This window comes from Harpia harpyja, chromosome 18 (genome assembly GCF_026419915.1).
Source record: "Harpia harpyja isolate bHarHar1 chromosome 18, bHarHar1 primary haplotype, whole genome shotgun sequence".
NCBI classification, from domain to species: domain Eukaryota; kingdom Metazoa; phylum Chordata; class Aves; order Accipitriformes; family Accipitridae; genus Harpia; species Harpia harpyja.
Genome location: NC_068957.1, coordinates 20867680 through 20894573, shown reverse-complemented (window position 1 = coordinate 20894573; position 26894 = coordinate 20867680). Strand labels below are relative to the sequence as shown.

The following is a 26894-nucleotide window of genomic DNA, read 5'->3' as shown; positions in this document are numbered from 1 at the left end:
TGGCAGACTGTTGTATAACAAAACCCCAGCTCAAAGCCAAAAAATAATTTGTATTCATAACTTATGATTATGCCCAGGATTGTTCTAAAGTTGTTGGGGGTTTTTTTGTTAATTTTTTTTGATAAAGCTAAAACTCAGATTAAAATATCTCTTTATTAACAGAATAAACAAGACTGTCATTCTGACAATGTTCTTAGCATGATAACATGTTCCAAGTCTACAGGTAGTCTGGCAACACATGGCACAAAATTAGTGTCCTACTGATCTGTCGAGATGGTGTAGAGAATGTTTTATAAGTGACCTTTTATTTCTGCAGTTGGCTTGTCTAAAGCTTATATGTTTTTATTGCCAAACGCTTCTTTTGATGGTTTAGCTTTGTTTACTCTCACTGAAGTTTGAGACAGATAGTACAATATAAGTACTGTAATGGCTTGCTGTGAAGAGCTAGAAATGCATAAGTATTATTTCCAAATAAACAATTGTGTGTTTTTTAGTTTAACTGAATTAATAGCATTTTAAGAGCAATTAGAAAGCCTCAAGATAGAAAGAAACACCAAGGTACTGGGTATCAAAAAGATATTTTTAATAAATACAAAAAAGATCAGTTTCTGTATAAACCAGGGATAACTCAACACTCTGTCAAGGTTGTACCTGATTTCAATGAATTGCCTTGATCAGAAGACAAGCAAACCTGGATAATTAAAGAGCTTAACAAGACTTCTATATACTCAGATTTATGTCTCTAATAGCAGATAGTAGGACACAGAAAGATTAGACTAATCTACCAGTAGTAACTTTTTTTTCAGAAACTATTGCCTCTGCTGAACTATTTCCATATTTATGTCTCCTACTGCCCATCAAAACTGGATTAGTATTTCAACAGCAAGGTGCCAAAGCTTTGTCAGGATTACATTGAAAAATACTGAGACAAAATGACTGAAGGCATGTTGAAATGCCAGTAATAGGGCAAAATAGCATTTACAAACAATAATTTCTCTAACTGGCACATACTCATACAACGTACTTAAGGAGAAATAATCAAGAATGTAGCATTCATGATACAACAAGCAACCAGTTGTCTACTTAAACGTGATAGATTTAAAAAAGATGTATCCTGTATTTTGGACAGCAGCATTATATATTTCAGTGCCTGAAGGAAAAACTTAATTCATTTGTATTGAGATGTAACATGGAAATATGTATTTGTGCTTTGTAGCTTTACACAGATTTCAACATGCAAAGTATTTATTAAAACAGAAGTGCAGCATGTGTATAAACACAAAGCTCAGAGGGTGAGAGGCTCCTACTCAGAACTCGTATTGCTATAAGTAATTCCTAGCGGCATACCTTCTCCAGTGGTTATGAGCCAGAATCCAATTTTAAATGTTATTTTCATGAAGAAAGATATTAAAAATACGTACGTATCTTTCATTGGAAAGTTTTGTGAAGACAACACAGCAAAATATCTAATCAGACACTCTTCTTTGTTCCTGATGTATTTAAACCATGTACACAGCAAGAGAATATAAAATTAACACGTATAATATGAAAACTATTTCAAGGAATGATATGTAAAAGTTTAATTCTATTAGTTTGAGTTTACACAACATGGTAAAGCCACAGTTAAAATGAAACTGGTCAAGATTGTTTATGTATTGCAAATTACATCTTTCAGATTTAGTAGTTTACTTTGCCTTTGAACAAATTAAAATTTCTATAATCCTTTTTCAAGGGCACAAACCTTGCATCTACTGAAGAAATCTGGTTCGATTACTAGTAAACTACAGAGGTTACAGCTTCTTTTGCTATTACCCTTTGATTTTTCAAGGTTTCCAGTATTGAATGCATGGAGAAATCAATTCTCTTTAAAATTGCTGTTATACTGTCTTTCATTCTTAAAGCTCTTGAGTGCATCTTTGAAGCCAATGTACCATCCTTGGCTATGTGTCCAAATTAATTTTATTTTGCCTTAAGCAAAGCAAAACAATCCAAAAATCCAGTTTTAAGAGAACATTAAAAAAAAATCCTAATTTTAATAATTTTTTTCAAGTAGTTGTATGCAAACATATAGAATTATGGTATTAGATTATTAGAAAGCTTTTAGCTTTATTACACAAATGACAATTTCAAAAAGTGAAAAGGTCATTGTAAAGTAGAATGTATAAGGGCTTTAGTTGCATAGCTGTAATGCTGGTTATCATCTGTTGATTAAACGTTACCTTTTTTCTGATGCTAGCCAATGACAACACCGCGGGCCCCAAACTCGCAAACATCTAAACCTTCACTTAAGTTGTACACCTGGAGGTATTTTCTTTCCAAACTGTGGCCATTATTGCGGAACTGGGATTGCTTTGTTAACCTTGATTCCCTGTGCACTTCCAGGTCTTCAGACCTCTGATAACGTCTTGTGTTTTTCCATCCTCCCAGCCATCGAAGTCAACCTCCAGAAAGCCCTGGCTGAAGCCTCCGAAACCTGCACGCAGGAGTGTCTCATCCTAGGCCATTCTGACAACTGCTGGATGCCACCTTCTCTGACACAGTATCAGCAGTCCAACACCCCTTTGCCATCGTTTGGCTTCCAGCAAGGCTGGGGCCGAGGAGCCAGGCCTGAGGGACGACACACTCTTGGGAGGCCCCTTCCAAAGGACGACACTGACAAAGGCCAGGGTGGGCCCAGGCCCCAGTTCTACAACACCTGTGAAAGACATTGCGCCAGCGAAGATCCTGTCAAAGTCATTCCTCTGGCAAGCTTCGCTGCGTCCCACCAGGCACCGGTGTCTGGGAGTAGCACTACGTTTATACACGAGCACCAGCTATAAATGCATATCTGACAAATCCGTTATTTCAGGCTTTAAGTGTGACTGTATATAGTCACAGCCTAACACTGTTCTTAGTGCGTATACAAACTTGTTAGGCTTGTGAATATTTATGTATATAGAATCCTAAATTTGAAATTGAAAAGCTAAATCCTTAGGACTTAGTTAAAAGAAATTTACCATAGTTCTTGGCAAAATCCACAAAATGGGGAAGAAAACCCACAACCCAGAAACAATCAAAAGAAAAACACAAAATCCTGTTCAGTTTCTTATATGGGCCACGTAGTGCAATTATCTGCCAGCAGTTCTTCCTCCCTGTTGAAAGCAATTTCTTAGTACAGTTTGGGAAATATTACAGTCTAAATATAGATTACTCAAATTTTTCTTTGTTGTTATCATTTATAGCATATTCATAGATTGCATCTTCCATTTAGCAATAGAGATCAAGTGGGCAATTTCTCATTTGATTACCTTACATAATAGAATGAATAAGGTCCTAAAATCTAATTCTTAAGAAGGATGGTGTATCTCTCCACCAAAATTTATCTTCTATGTAACTAAGAAGGAAAATGTACTTAAAGACATTGACAACTGCTTTTAATTTTTATTGGCTCAATCTGCAGGTATTTATTCTTTGAAAGAATGTAATAGATGAAATAGAAAGCTCCCAACTAGGCTTTTCTTTGCGAAATAAACAACACAACAGTAATAGGATATGCAATATCAAAACTGGAAAAAAGATTATAAATAACTTTTTTTAATTTCCAAGATTTTCCTTTCTATGATAATGCAAGAAACAATGATACATATTATGCTTTTCAAGCCATAAGTCTAATTTTTAAAAAACTTTTTTTTTTTTTTTTCTTCTTGCAGAGCTTGCTTTGGCTACTGTTCCTGTTAGTTGAAAATTACATGGGCACTGCTCAAAACAGTAGGAAAATGGGGTAGTTTTTTTGGCTGATGTGATGTGGCTGCAAGCTACTGGTGTTTAAAAGAATATTATAGTGATGTATATGGCTTTTTTTTACAGCTATATTCACCTAATGTAAGTATTCAGTAAAAGGTTAGCTATAATATTAGTTACTTCACCACAAACCTATTAGCTGGAGTACTCGTCATTGTGGGTTAGTTTATTAGAGAATGACTGACAGTTCTCAGCAAAGAAAGAAGAATCTAGGTAATGAAAGCTGGATAAATGTAATCATAAACACACCCCAATCATGTTATTTGATAAAGTCTCAAGATGATTCTCTTTAAAGATGAGGGATTTTTTTCAGTGTTCTGTGTACTGGAGGATATATTCTTAATAGTGGCAGAAAAAAGCTGGTAAATTCTACAGTGGATGAAAAGGCAGTTCCTTTCTTAGATGAAAAACCACATTTTCCTTCTAGTCTTTTGTTGCTGTTTAGCCATTTTATCATTTACAGTATGTACATACCAAGAAATTTTTGCTTTAAAAAACTGCGTAACTTTGTTTAGTTTTATTGCTACATTAAGTGAGACAATCGAAGTTGTATGGAGGGGGAAAAAAGACAGTGTGTGAATATTTCCTATGGATAGAATTCTATGTAGGCTTCATATTGTAACTTAAATCTGTAATTTATAAACAAAACTGTGTGTAAAAATGCTGTAATATTAGCTGCTTGTAAAATTTACAGAAGTCCAAGTTGTTGAGGGTTTCCAATGAATGCTAAAAGAGCTTCTCTTATGTGCCCAGCAGGTATAAGTAGCTTTATATATCGCTGTCCCCACTGTAAATCTATTCAAATCACATTTAGATTTTATGTGCAAAATAAAAGAAGCTTCACTTTTAACCTACTGATAGGGTTTAATTAATGAACATCAGATTATCTAATGATGTACTTCTTTTCTTTTCTTTTTTTTAATGTAGTTTTCAGTAATGTTTAGAAAAGATGTGGCACACCGGCTTCCAGTTGCATGTAAATCCTGGAAAAAAATAGTAATCCTTTGGGTACTGACACACAATAGCTGATACAACTCATTTCCAATTCCAGGACAATTAAAAATTTGACAAATTAATTCATACCTAATATATACAAAGCCCTTTGTTGTTTGCTTTGGAGACATCACAATGAGAAAATTCGGCAGTCCTTTTCAGGGATACGCAAAAAAAAGCTTATCTGTAGTTTACACAGATTTACCAAACAAATTAATTGTGCAAATTTAGAAAAATGCTGACAGCTAACGCTTCCTATTGTAAGCAGAAGACTTTAGTTTTTTTTACAGAGGGCTGCCATACCAAATGTTTACAGAATTGCCAGCTGCATTGGAAAACTCTCAGGTTTTTTTGCCTGCAACACTTCCTTTCTGGCTGAAAATTGTAACTGAAATTTCCTGGCAAAGAATTAATTTCCACAATTTTAGGATTTTCGTAGGAAAAGATAAAGGAACCAGAATTAGTGTTTTTTCATAGGTAGGGGGAAAAAACCAACAAACTTCACATTTGAATGTTTAGGGGTTTGGGTTTTTTTGCTTTTTTCCCCTAAGGTACAGAAGCAATTAACCATCCCCCTTTCTCTTGAAAACAAACAAACAAAAACCCAACAAAACACCAAAACCAACCAACAACAAAAAATTGCTTAAACAAAAGCATTGTAAAGATGAATCTGATTATAGGAAGTATTGAATGTTATATCCATGAAATTGTGTTGTGATATTCTAAAATTCTGTCAACGAGATACAGAACAATTAATTGTAAATACACGTTGTAGCAGGAGTTAAATGGTTCCCTCATTTTTACGTATTACCTATCTAATATATAAAACTATGCATTTGAGGCAATATTTTTCCGAGTGGCATGTCAGTATCCAGAGGAATAACGTTACTAGAGACTCTTTACACATCTTGTCATATATATAAATAATTTATCTAGTACATAGACTGTATATTTTTTGTGTAATTTTTTTTTAGTCATTTAACTTATTTTATCTTACTTGTGTCAATTTGTGGAGAAAACAATCCTATATACAATATACAGTAAAATGGTAGTTACATGATTAGATTTGTTTCATACAGTGTAACAATAAAGGAAAACCTTTGCCTTCAAAGTAATGTGTCCCACAGTCTAGCCTAGATTATTGCCCCCCCCCAACTCAGTACATGCTTGTTGCACTTCTAAGTGTTGCGTCCAAGTTATGGGTAGCGGTGGCAGAGCGAAAGATACTTCTTTCCATATTGTAAAGCAGCCAATTCTAAAAAAAAATCTTAAAGAACTGAAGTCAAACTGTTTGAAGCAAAATATGCTGTTTCTTTGTTTTCCTAAAGTGTGCTGTATTCTAAAGTGTAACTTAAAGAAAGAATAATTAGGCATGTCTGCTTGGCCAGACAGAGACTACAGAGCACCTGCTCTCTCTGGGCTGTGAGCTGGCCGGATGCAGGTCATTTAGCTAATTATCATGGCAATGAGCCCACGCTAATAGGACCTGAGGGCTTATGAATGTTAGCATAGCAGCTAGCTTGACATAACATTAGTTATGTGGTTCTGAATCCAGCCAGGTCTTTTTGCTTGGCGTAGGGCTGGAGGAGAGCAGCCGCTTTGTATTGGAGACCTACGGCCCCAGGGTGTATAGATCTGTTTGGGGTTTTTTTGTAAGAGAAGTGCAAGTTTGCTCTGGTGTGTTCTGAGCAAGCTGTAATCCAGTGTGGAACCCCATCAGCCCTGAGCTACCGTTATTACCCTGCTTCCAGCTTGGTCAAGCCATAGACAGTAGGCCTAAATAATTTCTAGTCAGTAATGGTTGATTAGCTCAAGGTTGTTTGATTCAAGCTTATAAGGTTTGAGTTTTTAAAGCTTGAAAATTTACACTTGACTTTGTTCGCTCAAGTTTTGCTTTTGCAGCTTTAATACCAATCCTTAATGAATGATTATCAATTAAAAGATTGCACTGCAGTTTACTACCATTATTTAACTGGATAAATAAAAAGGAAAGGATTGGTTTGTGCAGACACAAAGTAAAGTTGAAGGCAAAGATTTTATTTGGTATACATAGGAAAATTGTGTATAACTTATGTTATCCCTAGTGAAGAAAGAGATTGACGATTTCTTGTAAATATTTGAGTTTGTATTTCTGGGAAATCTCCCTGCTCTATGGCATACTACAGAATCTGAGAGTGAGCAGTGTATGTCTGTGTATTGAAACAGCCCTAACCACACTTTACAAATCATGCAGTTGGACATCATATACTACAGTCCAGCAGCATTTAAAGTCCAGTAAATTTGCAGTAGTTCTATTTCAGGTTTCTGTACAGCATGTTGTCTTGTTAATTACAATGCTTATTAATAAACTAGATCCACAAAAACAGTTTTCTCCTTTGCACTGTTTTATGTTTCTGAAATACAAGGGTTTTAAAAGTATTCCTCCAGCTACACTTCTCTCCCATTTCCAGCTTTCCAAAACTCATTTCCTTATGAAGCCACAAACTGTCAGAAAGTCAAGAAAATTTAACTTCATTTGCAGTTGCTTCATGCAACTGAGTAGCAGGCTTTTGGTAAACAGTGTAAATATCCACACACAATGTGTACAGCAATCTAGCTTTATATTATCAGAAATATCTTCCATTTCAGTGTCACTTCTTTTTATACCAAGCTCCCTCCTCCTCCTACGCCTCTGATACACTTACTTATAGAAAATCATTATGAGCTGGAGGCAGGAGTGTTTATGGGGTTTGTTTTGTTAGAAAATAAGCTATTTCTAATTGAGAGAACATGGTTAATAAGTTGTTGTTGAGCTAAAGGGATTATCCTCTCACCATGAATGTGATATAATGAAATAACCATCAAATGAGGAACTAATGAAACAACATTTTATGCATTTTTCTCTATTATTTAAGTCCATATTTTAAAAGCAACTCTTTTGATAGTTGTCCTGACACTAAGGCAGTAATATCTTATTCTTTGACACAGTTATGGCTTTGCAAGCATAGCTTTCTTGTCTGTGGGACCTTTTAAAGCAGGAAAATAATATTTATTTTGGCATCAAAACTGCGCACAAGTATATTCCTTCACCGACAACAACTGTTGAAACATTAGTTGTTATTCTAAAGAATGTATTCAGCCTACAAATTAAAACAAGAAAAAATGGATAAAAACTTCTGGAGATGGAGGGTTTCCCTGGTTCGGATGGTAAATTCTCAAGCTGGGCTCAGTAATATTTTGAAGGGCAACCTCAGGAGGCAATGAAACCGTGGAATTTCACAGAGATCTGATAAACCAGAATAATAGAGCAAGGCAGGAATATGTGGTATCTGAAGATGTGCATAATTTCAGCATTGATGTCACTGTTCAAAACTGCAGGGGGATTGCAGAAATAGTGTTCCCTGGGAGTCATCTTTTTGCTTTCCTCCCTGTGGCCCAAGGAATGCCTGGAGCACTTCTCTGGCCATGTTGGAAGTACTTGAATCCCAGCTATATTTTTACACAAAGCACTGCAGCACTGAGGAAGGGCTGGTGCAGTGTTCAAAAAACATCTCTTACCTGTAAGATGGACTCCAAGACCTCCTGCAAGGTCATTTGTGGTGAGGTAATGCGTTGTTACAACGTACACATGGATTTATTTAAAGAAGAACATGTGTTTACCAATAGCAGGCAATTTTGGAGATATGCTGCCCATATGATCATTTAGCGTTCTTGCCTTTTCTTCAGGTTTCTTCCAGGTGTGGCCTTAGGACTGAGCTGTAGTTTGAAGAGCAGCCAGTCTGCTCCTCCTTGGAAGTGCTATGTATCGAGCAGAAGAAGGAAATGAGCAAGAAGGTACTTTCTACAGTGAATAGAAGACAGCTCTCCTCCCTCGTATGGTGGTGAAAGTCGTGTTTTAAGAAGGTACATATGGATTTCACTTGCAAATAACAAGTATTTTTCCAAGTTTTAATCTTTTTGTCCTTGTCTTTGCATTTTTATTTTTATCATTTTAGTGACTTAGAGGTCTTCTGATGGTGCTAATTTCATGCTTAAAACTACAGTTCTAACAGTAAATGCATTTATGATCTGAAAACTATCTTCATATTTAATCCAAAGCAATTCAAAGCAGGAACTTAAATCTGTAGGTCCATGCTTTCTGGATAGCTTTTAACTATGGAATTGATGCTACCTCTTCTTACACTTTTTCTCCACTAGGATTAAGAATTCTGTATTTTAAAAAAGAAAAGTATGTACACCTATCAAAGAGACAGATAAATGAAGTGCCTGGAAGCACTGTACTAGACTTCAACCCATAGCTTTAAGCCACCAGCTGTGATGTGTTCTAGAGCAGATGAGTAGGATGTGCAAAGAAAAAGACATTTTCTAAGGCACTGAAATGAAGTTATTCATTGCTACTGCAGCTGTTCTGTATGTAGTAAAAGAGTTGTTTAACATAATGAGATTAAACTAAGAGAAATTTAACCTGTACTTAGCTCGAGTTGTTTTTACTTATCAGAGATGATAAAAGACTGTACCCAAAAGCTTGTCTAAACTTTCCAAATGTCACCTGTTCTATAAAAGATGTATTTTTACCTCTCTGCTGTGTAGATCAAGCTTCAATTTACACGTGTATGGAACTACAATAAGCCAGTGTGTAGTTCTCAGGAGACTAATTGAACAGAGGAAAGTTAAAATCAGTCTGAAAAATGAAGTGATTATAAGTGGGGTGGGCACACGGGGCGGGGGGGTGGAAGGTGAATACTTTAAATGCTTTAGGAAAAATACTATAAAAACACAGGCGAGCAGGTAAAATGAGTGATTTTTCCAGCTAACAGATACACTAAGATACACTGGGTTGTCTGCAGACTTGCAGTGCAATGCTCATTTTATTAGTTAACATTTTGTAGATACGTAAATTTTTGTTTTGCATAAAAATATCTGTTAAAACCAACATAATTAAGGTCTGTAATGGCAAAGATGACATACTTGCAATATTTTTAGGCCTATTTAAAAAGGCCCTTGTACCAGGTAGGCCTACAGGCTAATTTTTAGTAAATATAAAGGGACTTTTGCTGTTGCTGTGCCTGAGCTAATGCTTTCAAGTGATTCTAACTAGAGAGACTGGAATGGACCATAATGGTTTAAAAACTGGAGTTCAATGAGAAAATAAAGATGTGCAATCAATCTACATATAAATATACACACTCTCAATTTAATTTGCTTTGTTTTCAAAGTTCATCTATGTACAAGAGACAAATGTCATCACTGAGCATCACACCAATTACTATATGTAATCTAAAACTATTCATTATATTATGTAGGTGTGCACAAAGTCAAAGCTGCCTGTCTTGGCAGATACAAGTTGCTGTTTGTTTGTTTTAATTGCAGTGGAGACATTTAGCACTGTGCCTGCCTGGTAACATAGGAAACATAATACAAGACCTTGACATCTAAAAAGATTAGACTGTCTGAGCTGACTGGCTCATAAAAACGATGCTGAAGAAACTGGCAAAGGAAACAAGTCTCTGAAATTCTAAACAAGTATTTTAAATGCAGAAAAATAATCTAAAGGGTCATATTTGCAGCTTATGTGCTGCAAATAATGTGCTGCACAGCTATATTCATATAAAAGTAAAATTTTCACAGTGAAGCATGGTAAGAAAGCCCTTTTGTTAGCTGAATTCACTCTCTTGCAATGATTACACACAATCAATCTATTTGGATTTTTAAATGGTTTTTATCAGATTTCAGCCTATTGAATCACAAATGTATTTTTGTCAGTGTAATACTACTGAATATTAAAGAAAAGATCAAATTTTCCAACCCAAAAGCTGTCACTTCAGTCTACAAAAGGCAGTTATTGAAGCCTATTACTGTTTTGGAAATGCTTGGCTGAAATTCCCTCAAAATATGCTACTAAAATACACAGAAAGGAGCAAGAAAACACTAATATTGAAGAGTTATGCTTTAAATTTTGAGTGAATTTGCATATAAATGTTTCATAGGATATATGAAATGTAACGAAAATTCAGGAATGTTAATGCTTTCTCTACTCAGAACATCTGACCTAAAGTGAGTACCTGAATCTCATTACAATGCAAGTATATCTAGCCAGCAGGTTGAATAGAAACAAACATATATACATGTTTGCCTATTACATATCGGGGAAAAAAAAAAAATCTTTCTGTGTCCTTCTAATTAGACACAATAGCCAAGGACAGATACATCACCCTTAATTTTAGGGCGGTGTTTTGTCAAAGTTAATTGTCTAAATCATCTCTAAGCTGGGTATTGGGAAAAGGGTACTTGCAGGGCTAATTCCTTCAGTTCTAAAATTTCAGAATCTGCATGTGCCCAGCTGATGATGGAGGGAAGCTAGAAAATTAAGATTACATGTCTGCCTTTTAGATGGCTAAAATCAAATTAACCCAAACCCTAGTATTTACATAAAAGATTATATTCTATATTCTAAGTATGAAAATTAGTGTGATTGGTGGGTATCAAATAAAACAAGCCCAACCCCTCTTCTCCCACCAAGCATGACTACTAACCTCTTCAGAATGGTTTGCCTGCCAGGATGCACCTGGTTGTGTTTTGTCTTTCGTGCCAGCTTCCTGTCAGAGGGATATAGAGAGGCTGACATTTGATGTATGCAAAAGAACAAAGAATAGGTTTTGCGTTAAAGCCAAATTGGCAAATATTTTTGTTTCCTGTGACAAGTTTTGCTTAACTAGCACAAGAACCAGCCGTGCAGAGAAGCGTGCTCCTATAGTGTAAAACAGAATCTGTTTAAGAAGGTAAGTACGGTTGCTGGGTTTCCACTTCCCTTTCTTCGCTCCCTTGCTAAATACTGCGCTGGCACATCACTTTCTTTTCTGTGACAAGTCTTTCGGAAAGCTAACAGGGAGCCAACTGTGCTTAGGCATGTGCACCTGTACCATAGAGGAACCAAATGAAAACATTAAATAATGTTTCTCTTTGTGCAGGAGAAACATCAAGAGCAAAATATTCTGCAAGAAGCATTGCCATAACGCAGAGAAATTGGTAAATAGTCTTCTCTCTTCATGAAAAAAGAAAATTCTTCTGAACTGGGAGGAAGCATCTTATTTTTATGAGTTTACCTGTTTGCTAAGTGCTTACATCTGAACAACCTGTGGCTGCAACAAACCAAGAAAACAATTATGTCAATGAAATTGCTTTGCCTCAGCTTCAGTTTAACAGCTGATCACCTGAAAGAAGGTCACATGCAGGGAATTGGGATTTAAGTGAGAAGGTCACATTGGACTGACCCGGGTGATATCCCCAGGTCTCCTTTACTTGGAAATCTCTTGGAATGCCGTCATCCACATTGTACAGGCACGCAAATCTGACAGTGCCATTTCTAACAGGAAAAGTACTAAAATCTATTTTTCCAGTGCATTGTTTCAATATTTAGCAGCTCCTTCTATGCACGTTTCAAACTCCTTCTCACTTAAGTTTCACAAGTTTACTCCAGTCTGTACCATTAGTTTTGACAATTTATTACTAATTATTAATTCATTACTTGCTGGTCTGTGTCAACACTGCATGCTCTCCGCATGGTCAAGAATGAGCTGCCAAAAGGTTAAAACTTAATAGCAGCTGCCTTACTCATCACATCTGCCTCACATGCTAGAGCATGTGGCATTAAAATTAGGACTTGTTTGCCAGGTTTGGCAACTTTCTGCTCTCCAGAGAGGCCCTCAACTCATGAGATTTCCGGAAACACCGATTATATAAGGTCATAGTTGGCTGTAGTTGGAAACAACTTAGTTTAAGTAACACCAGCTGTAGTACCACCAGCAGTAGAAAGTTTGCAGCACATGCAATGGTGATTTCCGTCTGATGGAAAAGCATCTTTAGTAGTATTTATTCTCCAAGTCAATTCTTAGATGATAAATGACCTAAAATGTAAGTTGAACATGAGAAATGTGCACAGGCACTAAAAGTGTGGATGTTGGTATGAAGGAAATGATTAATAATATGAGAGTGACATTTACCTGGTTCTCAGTTCAGCTGGGCATAAATATGCACAGTAATGTAAATATGTACTGTGTATTTTTTAATATTTTTAAATAATTTCCTCTCCACCTTCCCCTCAACTTTCGTCTTTGTATATAAACCTTTTTAACTATTCAAAAATACTCCTCTTACTGTGAGTTATTCACCTTTTTCTCAAATTTTTCTCAAATCTTTACAATTTAGTTGCCTAGTCATAGTCACCTTCACAGACCAGATGTGACATAAAAATACAATAATAACAAATATAAATTAAAAGAAGTTCTGCTTGTGATTTCAGTGCAGAAAGTTCATATCTAGAGTAGGAAAATTATTCTTTTATACAGCTACATTACAATTCTTAAGTTGAAGTGCAGGCACATGATAAAGTTACATATTCATATTGTATTTCACACAGACTTTATAAACTTAATTTGCCATTTTCTTAAATGGAGTTTATGGCAGCTGTATTAACTAAAGGGCTTACAGATTTTTCTGCAGAGGAATGTGCCCATTTTTGCTCAGTTTATGAACACTAATTTAAAAAGCCAGAGTTTGTGACTATCGATTCTATAATTGATAGTTTGCATAAAGGGTTTAAAATGCAGTGATCAATTGAGTGCTGACCCTCTAGAGAGGCTTTAGCTGTTCAGCTTAAGTCTAAGAAGTTTGACATAAGTAGATTGTAACTATATTGCTCAACAAAAAAGCTGTATTAATCAAGGTTATTGTAACCTTGTTTATTAAAAAAAAGAAAACCATGTATTTATTACAGGAGATGGGGTACAGTAGATGGTGTAGTAAAATAACTGTTTAGTCCTGAAAAGTGTTAATATATAGTAGTGCTATTACTATGGAAAATAATACATATTGAAGCAACTATGACAGAGGTTATTTGTACAAATTTGTAAGTATCACACCACATACTTCTATCCTTAACCAGCACAGTTAAGAAAAGCTGGACAATACGAAAAATCTGGGTAATATCTTTGGATACTATGGCAGTTTGTTCATTTCTGGTCTTTCCATACAACTACCACAATTTCAGCAACAAAAAAAGACTTTAGCAAAAAGGAAAACAAATTTACCTCTCAATTTCTCTTTAAGGGAGCTTGTATTCTACAGTAATTTAAGTGTGATGCTAGAAATGAAGCTAGCAAAAGTAGTTGAGCCTTCCTAATCTTAATATAATTATCAGCAAGTGAAATTAAGAGAAAAGTTATGCAAACTGAGTGTTCAAGGAAGGCAGTCAATATGGAAATTGTCAACAAAGGACATCCTGGTTTCTAAAGCTATCATGAAGTTTTAGGGGTTGAATTCCGTAAGGGAATAAAATAAGCACTAAAATTTATATTAACATGGTAACTTTTACAGTCAAGTTCTTATACTGTCAGATGCTCCCCTTTGGGCTCTCTATGTTAAAAACTGTATCCTTAAAGGGATGTAAATATTATTCTACTATTACTAGTTTTAACCTTGTCCTTGTCACATCTTTGTATTTTAGGCTAGAATGAAAATGTTATTTTCAAAAAAATTAAGCACACATGAAGATTTTACTCACAAGGGATAGCAACATTTTAATTAGTTGCAATTAACTTACCTACATGCTTACCTACGTATCTGTCACAGGAGGATGTACAGGGAGACAGCAACAGCACGGTCAACAAAGGATTAGACAAATGCACGGACAACAGATCTATAAGCAGATACTAAACGGGATGGACAGGGGTACAGCTTCTAACATTGCTAACACACAAAGTGTGGCCGCTGGAGGACTGGGGGGGCCTGGACAGCAGAAGATAGACTAGGTTCACTTGCTCCTTCTAAGCAGCATGTCCAGCTGTCCCTATCAGAGCCAGAACACAGAGCTGGGCACACTTCTGGTCTCACCGAGTAGGGCATTTCTCATGTGCTTGTGCAGTCTGTCAAGGACATCTGGACAATTAACAGTGCTCACAGCTCACTGAGATTAATCATGTCTCCCAGGAGCCACTTCTTTAATATGTGTGCAGAAATGGTCCCTCTTCAGAAGAGTTTCTGCATAAGCAAATGTTTTTAAAAACTTTTCCTCTTCTTTGAATGCAAGCTTTAAAGTCCTCGGACTTTGCAGCTGTGATTTATTTTTCATTTGCCATAACTAATATTACTACTGGTCCTAGTAATTTTATTTGGCCTTTTGCCACTGCAATTTTCAAACAGTGTTTGATAATCCAGAGAAATTCCGTGTACTACTTCATAAAAATACTCAAAGCTGTTCTCCAAACACTTGCTCATCACAGTGCAGGCATGGAATACGATTGCCTCTCTGTCATTTATTGTACGGAAAGCAGTATTGTAGTTCTCTGGCGTTGCATGATCTGTTCAACACAGGTTACTCACCCTTTTGTGTTATCAAGATTGTATTTTTCCTCCTTGAGAAACAGCAGTTATAATAGACTATTTTCAAAATGACAGCTTAAGTGGCTCCATGGTTCCTTAATATCTACTCAGAAGTCTTGTCTCCCTGCATATTTTTATTGCTTTCTTTAAAAAGCAGCTTGTGAGAAAGGTAATACATTATTAATGCTACATGTCATAAAATAAAATAAATACTCACTTTTTGAAGAACCTCATCCACTAATCAAGAGTAAATGAATGCATCTGAATTATTCAAAGAACCTCAAATAGTGCAACTTGTACTCAAATTGAATATTGTGAATAGAATATTTGCAAGGTAACAAAAAGAATCTCTAGTCACATTAACTACTCCATTTTCATAACAGGAAATGGGATTTTTATTCTTATATTTAATCAGCGTAAATATTTTACCCACCGTGCAAGGGCAAAAAGGTCCAGGGTAGGTTTCTGCACTTTGTTACCTTTAACCAGCCTTCTAAAGTAATGTTTATGTTCATAAGAACAGTTGTTAAGGCAGGTGCCCCATGCTTCAAATGAAGCAGGTAAAACTCTATTCCTGTGCAACAGAATTATGTCTCAGTTAATGGTGAGCTGCAGGTTGGTGGTCATTAAACAGCTGTGCAAAGAACATGTGAAAAATGCTACCATTTGTTGTGAGAAAGTGAGCATTGCTGAGTTGACAGCATTTTGAACCAGTGAGTGACAGCGTCTAGGACAAGACACGAATGAGGAGATCTTAGACGTTTAATTAAAAACAGCTCCTGCAGCCAGAGTTTGTTTCCTCCCTATTATAATCCATTTATGTCAATGAATTTTCTGGCACTGCTTCAGGAATTTTTCACTAGAGCACCCTGTTTCTCACAGTGTGGTATTTATACCGTATTCCCCAAAGATATTTGCATTCCCCAGTAAGAGTTTGCTTTGGAAAAAAACCAAAAGAAGCTGCGCCACATTTCTAAATGCATCTGCAAAATCTTGTTCTTACAAACAGAAGCGTCAGTCGTGTGCAACAGTATGTCGTGTTCAGGTTGCCAATTCATTTAGATGTTTTTATTCAATAGATTCTCCTGGATTCAAACAGACCTGGCCAGGAACTATTAGGAATGTCAAATTCATAGGAATGTCAAAAGTAAAGATAGTCATCAGAAAGAAGTAAAGCAACAAGCTGCTATAGGAGAATGAAGTTCGTGATTCTATTCCTTGCTGGTTCTGTGATCCAGTCTTGAATTCTTGAGATAATCAATTCTTCCTTCTTGGTTTCAGTTTGCCCTCTCAACACATGCATGGTTTCCTAGTATTTCACTATCAATAAAACTTTTTTTTTTTGGGGGGGGGGGAGATGGTGGGAGGGGAGGAAGCAATCTCTCAACATCTGAAAAGTAAAAGCACGTTGCTTCAGACACATTCACAGCGAACTGACTTCATGTCATTGGGGCTGATAAATTAAAGCGCTGCTAGAATAGTTTTGGACAGCCTTTATGATATGAGAATTTTGTTTATGTAAACCTGAAAGCCGACACTGAAGGAGCCTATTTTATACATTGGAGTATAAATTTAACCTGTGCGCTGCAATATAAATCATACAGCTATTTTTGAACGACATCAACAACCTGGAAGTAGTACACTTCTGAACAGGATTTGAAATTGCAGCTTCCATTTGGGAATCTGAGATTTGGCAGACATACCTTCACCCATGATCCTGTTACCAGAGATATCAAATTAATGCTCAAATCAAATAGCAAGTTTGAGACCTCAAACCTGATCCAATTCCTATTGAAATCAATGGATTGTTTCCACTGAATTCAGTAGCCATCTGTTCAAACGAAATGTACTTTGTATTTTGTGACAAAAAGAGTAAAAAGCAAGAGAATTTTTTCATCCCAGATAGTGTTTTCCCTAGAGGAAAGCCACAAGCTGGAGCTATGGGATTTACGAACCCCTTTTGTTTAGTCCTGAAGGAACAAAATGTCTCCACATGCTTATATTCCCATTAGCTTTATGTGCTGTGTCTCTGGAATAAAGATATTTTATCTGCTTGTGTTTCAAAAACATTGAAAAATCTGCAGTAATCTTGAAGAAAAGCAACTTCTGCCTGGAGAATATGCAAATTTCCTTCAGAACCTAACATTAATCTAGAAACATGAAATGAAGTACATACTGAGCTCTTTCTATATGATTTAATTGAAATGTAGGAAAGAGTCACTTAAGTATTAATATATTTTTTCTACTCAACTTTGAGCATGTTTACATGCATACACAGATTTCATGAAAAATTATTTTCCGTGAATGGGAAGTGATGTACTATGTATCTATACCTATATATACATGCAAGTACTTTTTCATTATAGTGTGAGCAGGTCAAAGCAGAGCCAGAGAGGATGTATTTGTCACATCTTCTATTCAATCTCATCTGTTTTTCCATCTACATGTATTCATCATAAATCTAGTAAAACATGCTGAAATGCACTGGAAAGGCAACCTCAATAATGTCAGTAGATTTATGTGTTAGCAAGACTAGGTTTTAACAGCAGCATTACTTTCCATTTCAAACCTGTGATAAAACTTCTGCTGCAGTTTGAGAGTTATCTGACAAAACATTTCCTTGTTTCAAATGTGGCAGGAAGATGAATGATTGAGTTGGCAGAATGCTACAGATAAAAGGTTAGGAACATTTTTTATCCAGATTTTTTTTTTTTAATATATCTGGGAGTGAAATAAAGATTATCCCATTTAAATCTTCAGTCCTTATCCATATGCTTTGCTGGGAGCTGAAGTTTCCAGGAGCTGAGATATCAGAACCAAAACCCAGTGAAGTCGACCAAAAGATTTTCATCAGGTCTTGGTGGACCTTGAATCGTACTAAATTTATAAGGCTTCTTTTATAGCAGTGAAAAATATTTCTTTTCTTTAATTATAATTACTATAGGGAGACCTGAAATAACTGAAATAATCACTACCTGTCAAAAAGATAATGTATTTATTATTAGTTAGTAAAAGCTTTTTTAATATTAATATTTACTTTGAAGATTAGCCCTCTTCTTCCTGCCTTCAGTATTTTGAGTATGTTAGATGCCCTGCTGTTAGTATCCTACACACCAGCTTTTTCATTTCAGAATATTCAGGACTTATGGTGGACATTAAAATGAACAATTTCTTTATTTCAGTGTATTTTTATATAAGAACACATCTAGACAAATAATTACAAGTGTACTAAATATTTTAAAGTGGTATACTACCTTGGTATGCTTTGATTTTGAGATCAGTATTTGGCAAATATTGATCTAATCTCTGGCATAGGCTGAACTTGGGAGCTATACAGAAGGAGCTCTGTCTGGATGGAGGAATGGCTGCCTGCCACAGGACCACTTTCCAGGATGAGTTTGGTGTATCCTGATTATGTAAAAGTTTTGGGAGGGATTCAAAACCTCATAGAAATAATTTGTAAAAAAATTGTTTCTTTTTCAGTATTATATAGGGAACACAAAGCATTGACAATGTTGGGGAAAAATATCTCGGTTTCCTGTTTTATCAGTCAGTCATAAAGTATAATTGGCCCAGCTGCACAACATGGCATGAATCATTAGGATGACATTATCCTGTCTTCACTCATTTCTTTTCTGCTATATCTCACAGGTCTGAGACGGGCAGCTATTTTTAATACTGAAAGCTCTCATATGCCAGGTCCCACGTGAACTAATGCTGTCCTCTATCTTATTCAACATCTGTCAGATCAGCAGCGGGTAACATGAGATGTTCCACACTCAAAAGCCAATGACACCTGATGATCCAGGTCATCTATCAGGAGCAAACGCAGCACCGTCCTGGTCCTTGAGTGACTGGGGTGTATGCACAGATGAGAAGCAGTTGTCTTGGGACTTTCAGAGAAGCTAATCCTCAAACCTTTCCCCATGAGCAGACTTAGCTGAAGCACAGGTTTGTCTAGCTAAGCCTGAATCCCTTCAAGGCCTACATCTACCCTGCAGTCACAGTTTCATTGGGTCCTGTCACTCTGTAATGACATGTGTAAAGTGGCAATAAACTCAGAAGTGGAGTGATTCAAAGAATATTAGAAAATGATGAGTGGTGTCTGACAAGTGAAGAGGAATTAATTGCCCATCAAAGAGCTAGAACAAAACTAGCAAAAGTTCAAAGCACGCAAAAAGAGGTGGCTCTTCAGGTGGTCGCAGTTCACATCTGGCATTCCTGCCACAGGATGCCGTCACTCTTATAGTTTAATGGGTCCAAGAGGAGACATAGCAAATCCTCAGAGAAATCCTCTGTGTTATTTATTAAATGTAGAGCAACAAGGTCAGCTCAGGAAATGCTGAAGCTACAAATGGTTGGACCCTAAGAGAGTGGCAGGAGGAAGTACTGTACCTGCTTTAGCATTTTCTTATCGCCTCATCAAGGTGTACCTCCACTGGGCAAGTCAGACTTTTGGCTTGAATCCACTACAACCTCTCTTACGTTCCTTATTCACAGCCATCCAGTTAGGCTGTTGAGCTCAGGTACGGACTGCCAATTAACATGACGTTGTTTAATCTATGTGTGCACACTGGTATAAATCAGAGAATGATTTATATGGTGGTTAGAAGGGATATTTGGAGGCCATCTGGTCCATCCCACCATCTAAGGCAGAGCTAAGGTTAGGTCAGGTTGCCTGGGGCTTGCCTTGCTCAGCCCCCGTTCCAGCCCCTGATCACCCTCCCTGTGGATTATTTTAAAGTTATATCTAATTAGAATTTGTTCATTTACTTACTTGTTTGCTTCTGGTTCTGCGTTTGCACTGCGTTTTGTTTTCCTGAGCACCAGACTTGCCACTTTCTGTTACTTCTGGCAGCTTCTAGAAGGTTCCGCAGCCCACAGAAGCTGTGGGCTGTGATTGGCAGGTTCGTGGTTGTTAGCCGACTCCTGATTGGCTGGTTCTTGAATAAGAGAGGCCTGCAGGGGCGGGTGTTGACTGTTTGGGCTGCTGTGGTGGAACTCTTCCCTCGCTGGTAAGTGGGTGCCTACCTGGCAGACGGGGCCGTCCGTGGTGGGCTGGAGGCCAGAAGCTGCCCAGGGAGGTGCGGGAGTGCCCTGCCGCGGTGGTGCCACGCTGCGGGCTCGGTTCCCGGTGCTGGCAGCTGCCGTCCTGCTTGGGGTGGCCGGCAGGGCCCGGGGGCTCCCCCAGGACACTTGAACTGAGCGTCCTTCAGCCGAGTTGCGTGTTCTGGCCAAGTGTGTGAGAGTACAAATGCATCTTCCAGGCACAAAATTTACTTAGAGTAACATAGTAGGTAAGAAACTTTGGGGGACTTCCTCTTTTTCTGATTTTGAGTTCGTTCTGTTCCTTACAAGCTGGCCTAAGCTGTGCTTCTATTACGAAGCCTTATTAAGGATTCAAGTCTATATAAACAGAAGGATCATCCTGAAGGAGTGACACTTAGTACTGGCTACGGACTGTTCTTTGGCCATTGTGGCCTTTTTTCTCCCTTCAGAAGGGTCAGAGAAATCAGTTTGTTCAGCATTTGGAAGAGGAGACAAAGGCGTGATCTTATTGCTGTCTACAGCTACCTGATGGGAAGATCTAGAGGAGGCAGAGCCGGACTCTTTTTGGAAATCCACAGGGAATAGGTGGAGACAGAATGGACAAAAGTTGGAGCAAGGGATATTCCAGTTAGATACAAGATTTTATTTTTACCATGTGAGCGGTCAGACCCTCGAACAGGGGATCACAGGGGTTGGGGAATCTCTGTCCTTGGAGACACTCAGAACTCAGCTGAGCAACCTGATCTGCTTAGCCCTGCTGTGAGCTCGATGACTGAACTAGATGAGCTCCAGAGGTCCCTTCCAACCTAAATTATTCTATGATTCTATGAATCCTATTGGTAAGCCTTTAATACTTCTCTTCATTACTACACATGCAGTAGATTTGGATAAAAGTATTAAAAGAAATGGTCTATGTGAAATTTTAATATCCTACTTAGCATTTCCTTATTTCTTTCTGCATGGTTTTCCTGATCATGATTCCCCTTACTGAAGAGGAAAGCTTGAAATACTTTCTTGCAAGAATTTCTGAATAACATTCTTGGCAGAAAAAAAAAAAGAACCCAAACTTCTTTCGTAATTCTAAATTTACCAATGGCGTTTTTTTAATTTACTACTTCTTGTCTCATGATCAGTGTTCAGGGTTCAACACTCATATTGCAAATGGAAGAGATTAAGAGATTACTTGAGGTGTTTGAGGTCAGGAGAGAGTGAAAGAATAATTTGTAGAAGTACTAGAAACAAGACCCAGAATTATTAATAATTTCTTTCATTAAAGTCTGCAGTTTTTAACTGTTTGACAACAAAAATTAAAACATTTTGTTCACGTCCCTAGGCTAGAGAGGAGAAGGTAAGCCAACCAGTAAAACAGGAAATTAATCGAGAGTATGCTATTGGTACAGCTACGCTAAGAGCTAAAATCTTAGTCTATATAGGCTGCCATACGTTTGTTTTCAGGATTCTTTCTGAAAGCTTTTTTTCTTAATAGCCACAGATCTCCTGCCCTCTACTAGCTTTTTATAATTTAAATGTAAACTATCCTCATGTACTGTTGTCTCTGCTTTTTGAAAAAAACCAAAGGAGCTCTTCCGTCTCTTCCCATAGTCCTGTTCTGACTGCAATGCTTAACCTGCATTGCTATGTCTCTTTTAGCTTCTGGAAAAGTAAGTGAAGGTGTGGGGGGAAAAAAGGAAATACCATTCTGGTATGCTTGCTTAGTTATCTTCTGGGAAAGCAAGAGTGTCAAGAACAGCATGCTTGGGGTTGTGTATCATTGCAATTCTGCGTTGTTTCTGATGGAGCAGCTGCAATGGTAAATAAACAATATATAATCTAGGAGTAGAGTTATTATAAATTGTACATCTTTCTTCTATGAGCTTCCTCAATATTCTGATTGAGCTGTGTTGTATAAAATCTCAAAATCACGTGAGAAAGATCTTTTGCTGAAAAACTTGGTGGAGGAGCTTTGGAAAGACAAAGTATAGCCTCAGATCAGTATGAGTCTTCTGGGATGTTATATTTTCCCCAAGATGAATTTCATACAATATGTGTCTGAGAAAAGATCCTGAAATAGTGTAAATAATAGTCTCACAGAAGAAGCTACCCACTCACCACGCAGGTGTTGCTAAAAACTTATAGGGCAGTTTTACTTATTTGCTAACATTCTTTTTCAGCCTTTCTGCAAAGGGGTTGTTACTAAAAGAAAATAATGTGTCTTTTTCATTAGTCTTTGCTATCGGGCCCTGTAACACATAGGAATTCTCTCTTCACCTTGTTCTAGTCCCCAGAATATCTCTGTACCTAATAGAAAAAGAACAGAATAGAGATATCTACTGTGAAAGGATAATGAATTTTATGACGTGGTTATTAGACAAAAAGGAAATGACAGCATCTCTGGTAATGTGGGATGTCTGTTTTTTTTGTTCCTGTGCTGCCTTGTGTTGGTATCAGGTCTAAGGCTCTATTTAGGATTCCTCTTAGAGATTAGTCCTAAAGGCAGTGTGGATAGATAGGGACAGGTGCCTTCAGGCATGTGAGCTGCCAGCCTGATTACCAGCCTTCCAGGTTAGGTAATTAGATAACTAAGATGCAGTAGATTTCTGTCCAGTAGCAACGAGAAGGTGATGTACAGTTGACACAGAAGTCAATCTGAAAAGCTGTCAGGATGTCCTTGGGTATATATCCTTAGAGGTAAGAAGTGTTTCTAGGTCCCCCTTTAAGGACAAATCCATGCCAGGACCACCTCACCAGCTCTCTTTTGCTGCAACGTAGGACTGATTTTTGTGTGTTGTGTCAAAAGTTCATATAGCCCAGGATACCACCTCCTGGAGTGGCTGTAAATGGATACCTGAAGAAGAGAAAGACAGGTTCTTCTAACAGCTGAGTTTGACACCTAATCCTTTCCCTGGTTTCAACTATTTTTGGTTGGCTACTTACTAAACCAGATGTAGTTTCTATGTAGCTAGTAACGCATAATTAATACAGGATTTCTTTTCCATGAACTCATCCAGACTCGTACATGTAAACTTTTGGCATCAATGATGTTCTTTGGCAAGGAGTTTCAAATCCTAATGACACGTTGCATTAATGGTGGACTAATATAGGTTGGAACCTGCATCCTAGTAGTTTATTTCATGACATCTGGTTCTTATACATCTGGTGATTGATCAACAAATTGATTCAGAGCCACCTCCTCCATGCCACGCACAGATTTCTCTTGTACCTGAAGGACACAGAGGAGTCTTTGCTTACTTGATTATTTCTCATAAGGAAGCCTTTTCATAACTTTGATCATGCTTGCTGCCCTCCTCTGAAGCTTTTCAAGGTCTAGTATATTCTTTGAGCCAATATTCTTTGTTTTATATATGAAATTAGGATTGCTCTGCTTGCTCAACATACATCACTTCATGTTTTTCTTCATTGAGTTTTGTCTGGTTTTAGTGCCTAGCTGTTCTAACTTAAAATCCTTCTGCAGTTCTTTACAGCTGCTCTTTGTCCTTACTCCTTCGAATGACTTTGTATTGTTGAACTTCTATCACCTAACTACCTAACTGCTCGATCCCTTTTCCATCTTGTGAATGTTCAACAGTCACGGTACACATCCCTGCAGAATGCCATTAGTGACCTCCCTTCTTCATAAGGGCAGATCATTTATTCCTACATTTTGTTTCCTATCTCTTAAGCCATCATTTATCCATGACATTCCCTCTTATGCCATAGCTTCTTAGTTCCTTTTAAAGCTTTGATGGAGAAATTTGTTGAAAGCCTTTTAGAAATACATGTAGACTTTTATCAACTGGATCACTTTAACTGCACAGAGGTGACCTTTTTGGAGAATTCTTTTAGGTTTGTGAGGGGCAATTTCCTTTAACAAAAGGCAGATTGACTCTCTCAAAGTACATTACTTTTGTCAAGATATCCATTAATTTTTTCCTAACAGTTTCTATAGATGTCAGATTTCCAGACATGTTATTTTGCACATCTATCCTGGCATCATTCTAAAATTTGGTACCGTATTTTTCCCTCCCCAATGCTCGGATGCCAAGGTGATTTTAAGTGAATGGTTATTAACTGCTGTGAGTAATTTGGCTGTTTGACTTCCCTTAGAAGTCTTAGGTGAATACCATTTAGTCCTTGTGGTTTGATATTGTTCATAATGTAAAAATGTCATGGAATCTCATCTATACTCACTTCAGTTTCAGACAGATCCTTTGAGTCCTCCACAAAGAAGGATTCCGGAGTAAGAATCTCTTCTCTTTCTGCCACAGGGACAATATGCGAAGAATTTGGCTTCTCTCAAAATAGGGTTGGCTTCCCTGATGCTACTCTTGTAGTATATGTATTGACCTTATAGACTTTTTGAAAGGTTTTCTGCATTTGACGTATATGAAAAAAAGATTGTTAGCTTTGACTCCTTTTGCTTGTTGTTTCTTGAATTCTTCTTTGTTTGACTTGCTTTGTATGTTTAATCTACCAAAGTTTTATCATCACTTCATTTTTAACGAGATGCCTTGTTCTGTTCAATAAGCTGTAAGGAGTGCTAAAACATTTTTAAGATCTTTAAGGAAATGGAAATGTGTTTGAATACAGTAAAATATGTTTATTTCCTCTTTGCTGTTTCATTTGATTCCCTTTAAAGGTAATTTTTTCAAAATTCCTTTTTTTTTTTTACAATAGTCTGTATAATGTCAGGCACATAAATGTGTATATACATTTCTTTGCTGAATAAGGAAGGATTTAATTAGAGGCTTAAATATTCTGCTGAATCAGGACTTGATAACTCTAACTTCCTAACAGTCTAAGTGATATTTAATGTATCAACTGTGAAGAATAAAATTTACCCCCAAACACCTTGAAAATTCTAGTTAAAGCTAGTCAAAGCAAACAGAGCTCAGTGTAGCAACTTTTGTTGCCTTTTTTTCCCCCTTTAATGATTAAGTAGTTAGGCATACTTTCTTTTTCATTACAATATAGCATACATTACAATATAAAATTACCCTGAAGCCTGTTTTCTTTCCATTTCTAGAGAGTTATTAAATCGAGGGGTTTGAAGTGGTTATGTTCTTCTATTCAATATTGTTCATTAATTATAACACTACTGTTCAGATACTGATTTATCAGGTAAACTGAAATTCTCTCTTGTTTCCATTTTGGATGACTAGTTATAGATTTTCAGTAGCTTGTCTAAATCGCAGGTCTTTCTTTTAAACTAGTTTCCCTAGGGTTCTGAAGTTTTATCAGATAGTGGAATAGTAAGCAGTTGTTTACACTTCAAGCCCTAATGTTTCTGATTAAAGCCACAAAAGATTTGCTTTCCTGTTACAAGTTTCAATTGAAGCAAAAATGCAAATTCAGGATTTTCTTCATAAAGAAATTCTTCTTTGTAGAAAGAAAAAAAAAAAAGCCTGTATTTATTCAACTTGCTTTCTTTAAAGGTTAAATGAACTTGGACTATAAACTTTTTACTTTGCAGCTATTGGTTTTTCTACTTACCATAATTTACCAAGGCTTTCTAACATATAGTCCACATCTCTAGTCAGGCTATCTCCAAAATAGCTCTTTAGGCATACAGTGTTACGTTATTTTGGTTAACAGTAAGCACTGCATCTCAGACCTTCCTACCTAGACAGAAATAATAGTTTAATGTTCACAGCTTTGACATGAGACATGCTAGCTACACCACAGCTTGGGAAAATGTAATCAGAAATGCCTTCCTGATAAGAGGAGGTATCCCTAAGCTATGAATGACGGAGACATATGTATGACCTTTGATTCTACAGCATTGAAGTAAAAGCCATGCAATATGCTGGTATAGGCACTCAAAAAAAGGAATTCAGCATCAACCTGAAGAGTTCAAATCCTGTTCTGCTTTGTGGAAATTTCTTATACTGTTAACTTCGTATTCCTCCAAAGGGCAAACGGATTTAAAAAGGGAAATAAAGGCCTGATCTTGCATCTATAGTCTAGGCTAGCACTGTGGTTTGGGTTACTTCTATAATAAAAGAAAAAAACCTTAGCAGATATCTAGGTATTGTAGCCTGGAGAAGCTAGAGAGAAGACTACTGTTGTCAAGACCTGAAGCTGATATCAAAAGCAAATATAGTGGTGGCTAATGTTTTTGGTGCTGGAGATAGCTTTGGGATTATTATGAAGGCATGAAGACTACAGTAATAGTGTGTTACTGAATGTTCTAGATTGAGTCAAGGAAGCATTAGTGACATACGTCTGGTTTCAATACATGTGTATTAAAACTGAGAATAATCAAGGATTAGGACCAAGGATAAAGCCAGGGTTTAGGAAGAGAGACTGAAGTAGGATTACAGATGGACTAAGTACTGCTAAAACTCTACAGAGTGCAGGTGGTTAGTTTTGGTGCAAGTACTTGGTTAGGTTTGGGCTTGGAAAAAGAAGGTTTTACCTTCAGCTTATTGCTGAGGTCTTAATGTTTAGAGTGAGGGTTGGAGATGGCAAAAACTTGCTTGATGAGGTGTACAGTTTATGCAATAAGGTGAAGGATTTGGTAGCACGTATGAAAAGTAGAACTGATGGGTGGGGTATATTGGTGGAGTCTGCATGGTCTGAGTTTGTGCCACTGTAGAGGTTGATCAGTATTTGTGTTATAGCTTTTTTTGTCACTAAGATGATCTAAAGGCTGGGTCAGGTTTGATTGGTAGGATTAATGGTTAACGTTTAATTTTAGTTTAGCTTACCATTTGGAT

General features: G+C 37.0%; 1 protein-coding gene across 1 annotated transcript in view; it reads left to right on the top strand.

The window, feature by feature from the left end:
• PCDH11X (protocadherin 11 X-linked) overlaps positions 1 to 7138 on the top strand; it is a 513397-nt gene extending 506259 nt beyond the window's left edge. Inside the window, exon 7 of the mRNA XM_052813538.1 lies at positions 2428 to 7138. Coding sequence (XP_052669498.1) covers positions 2428 to 2819 — 392 coding nt within the window. The 3' untranslated portion in view covers positions 2820 to 7138. The remainder of the gene's footprint in view (positions 1 to 2427) is intronic.
• Positions 7139 to 26894: the final 19756 nt, after the last annotated feature.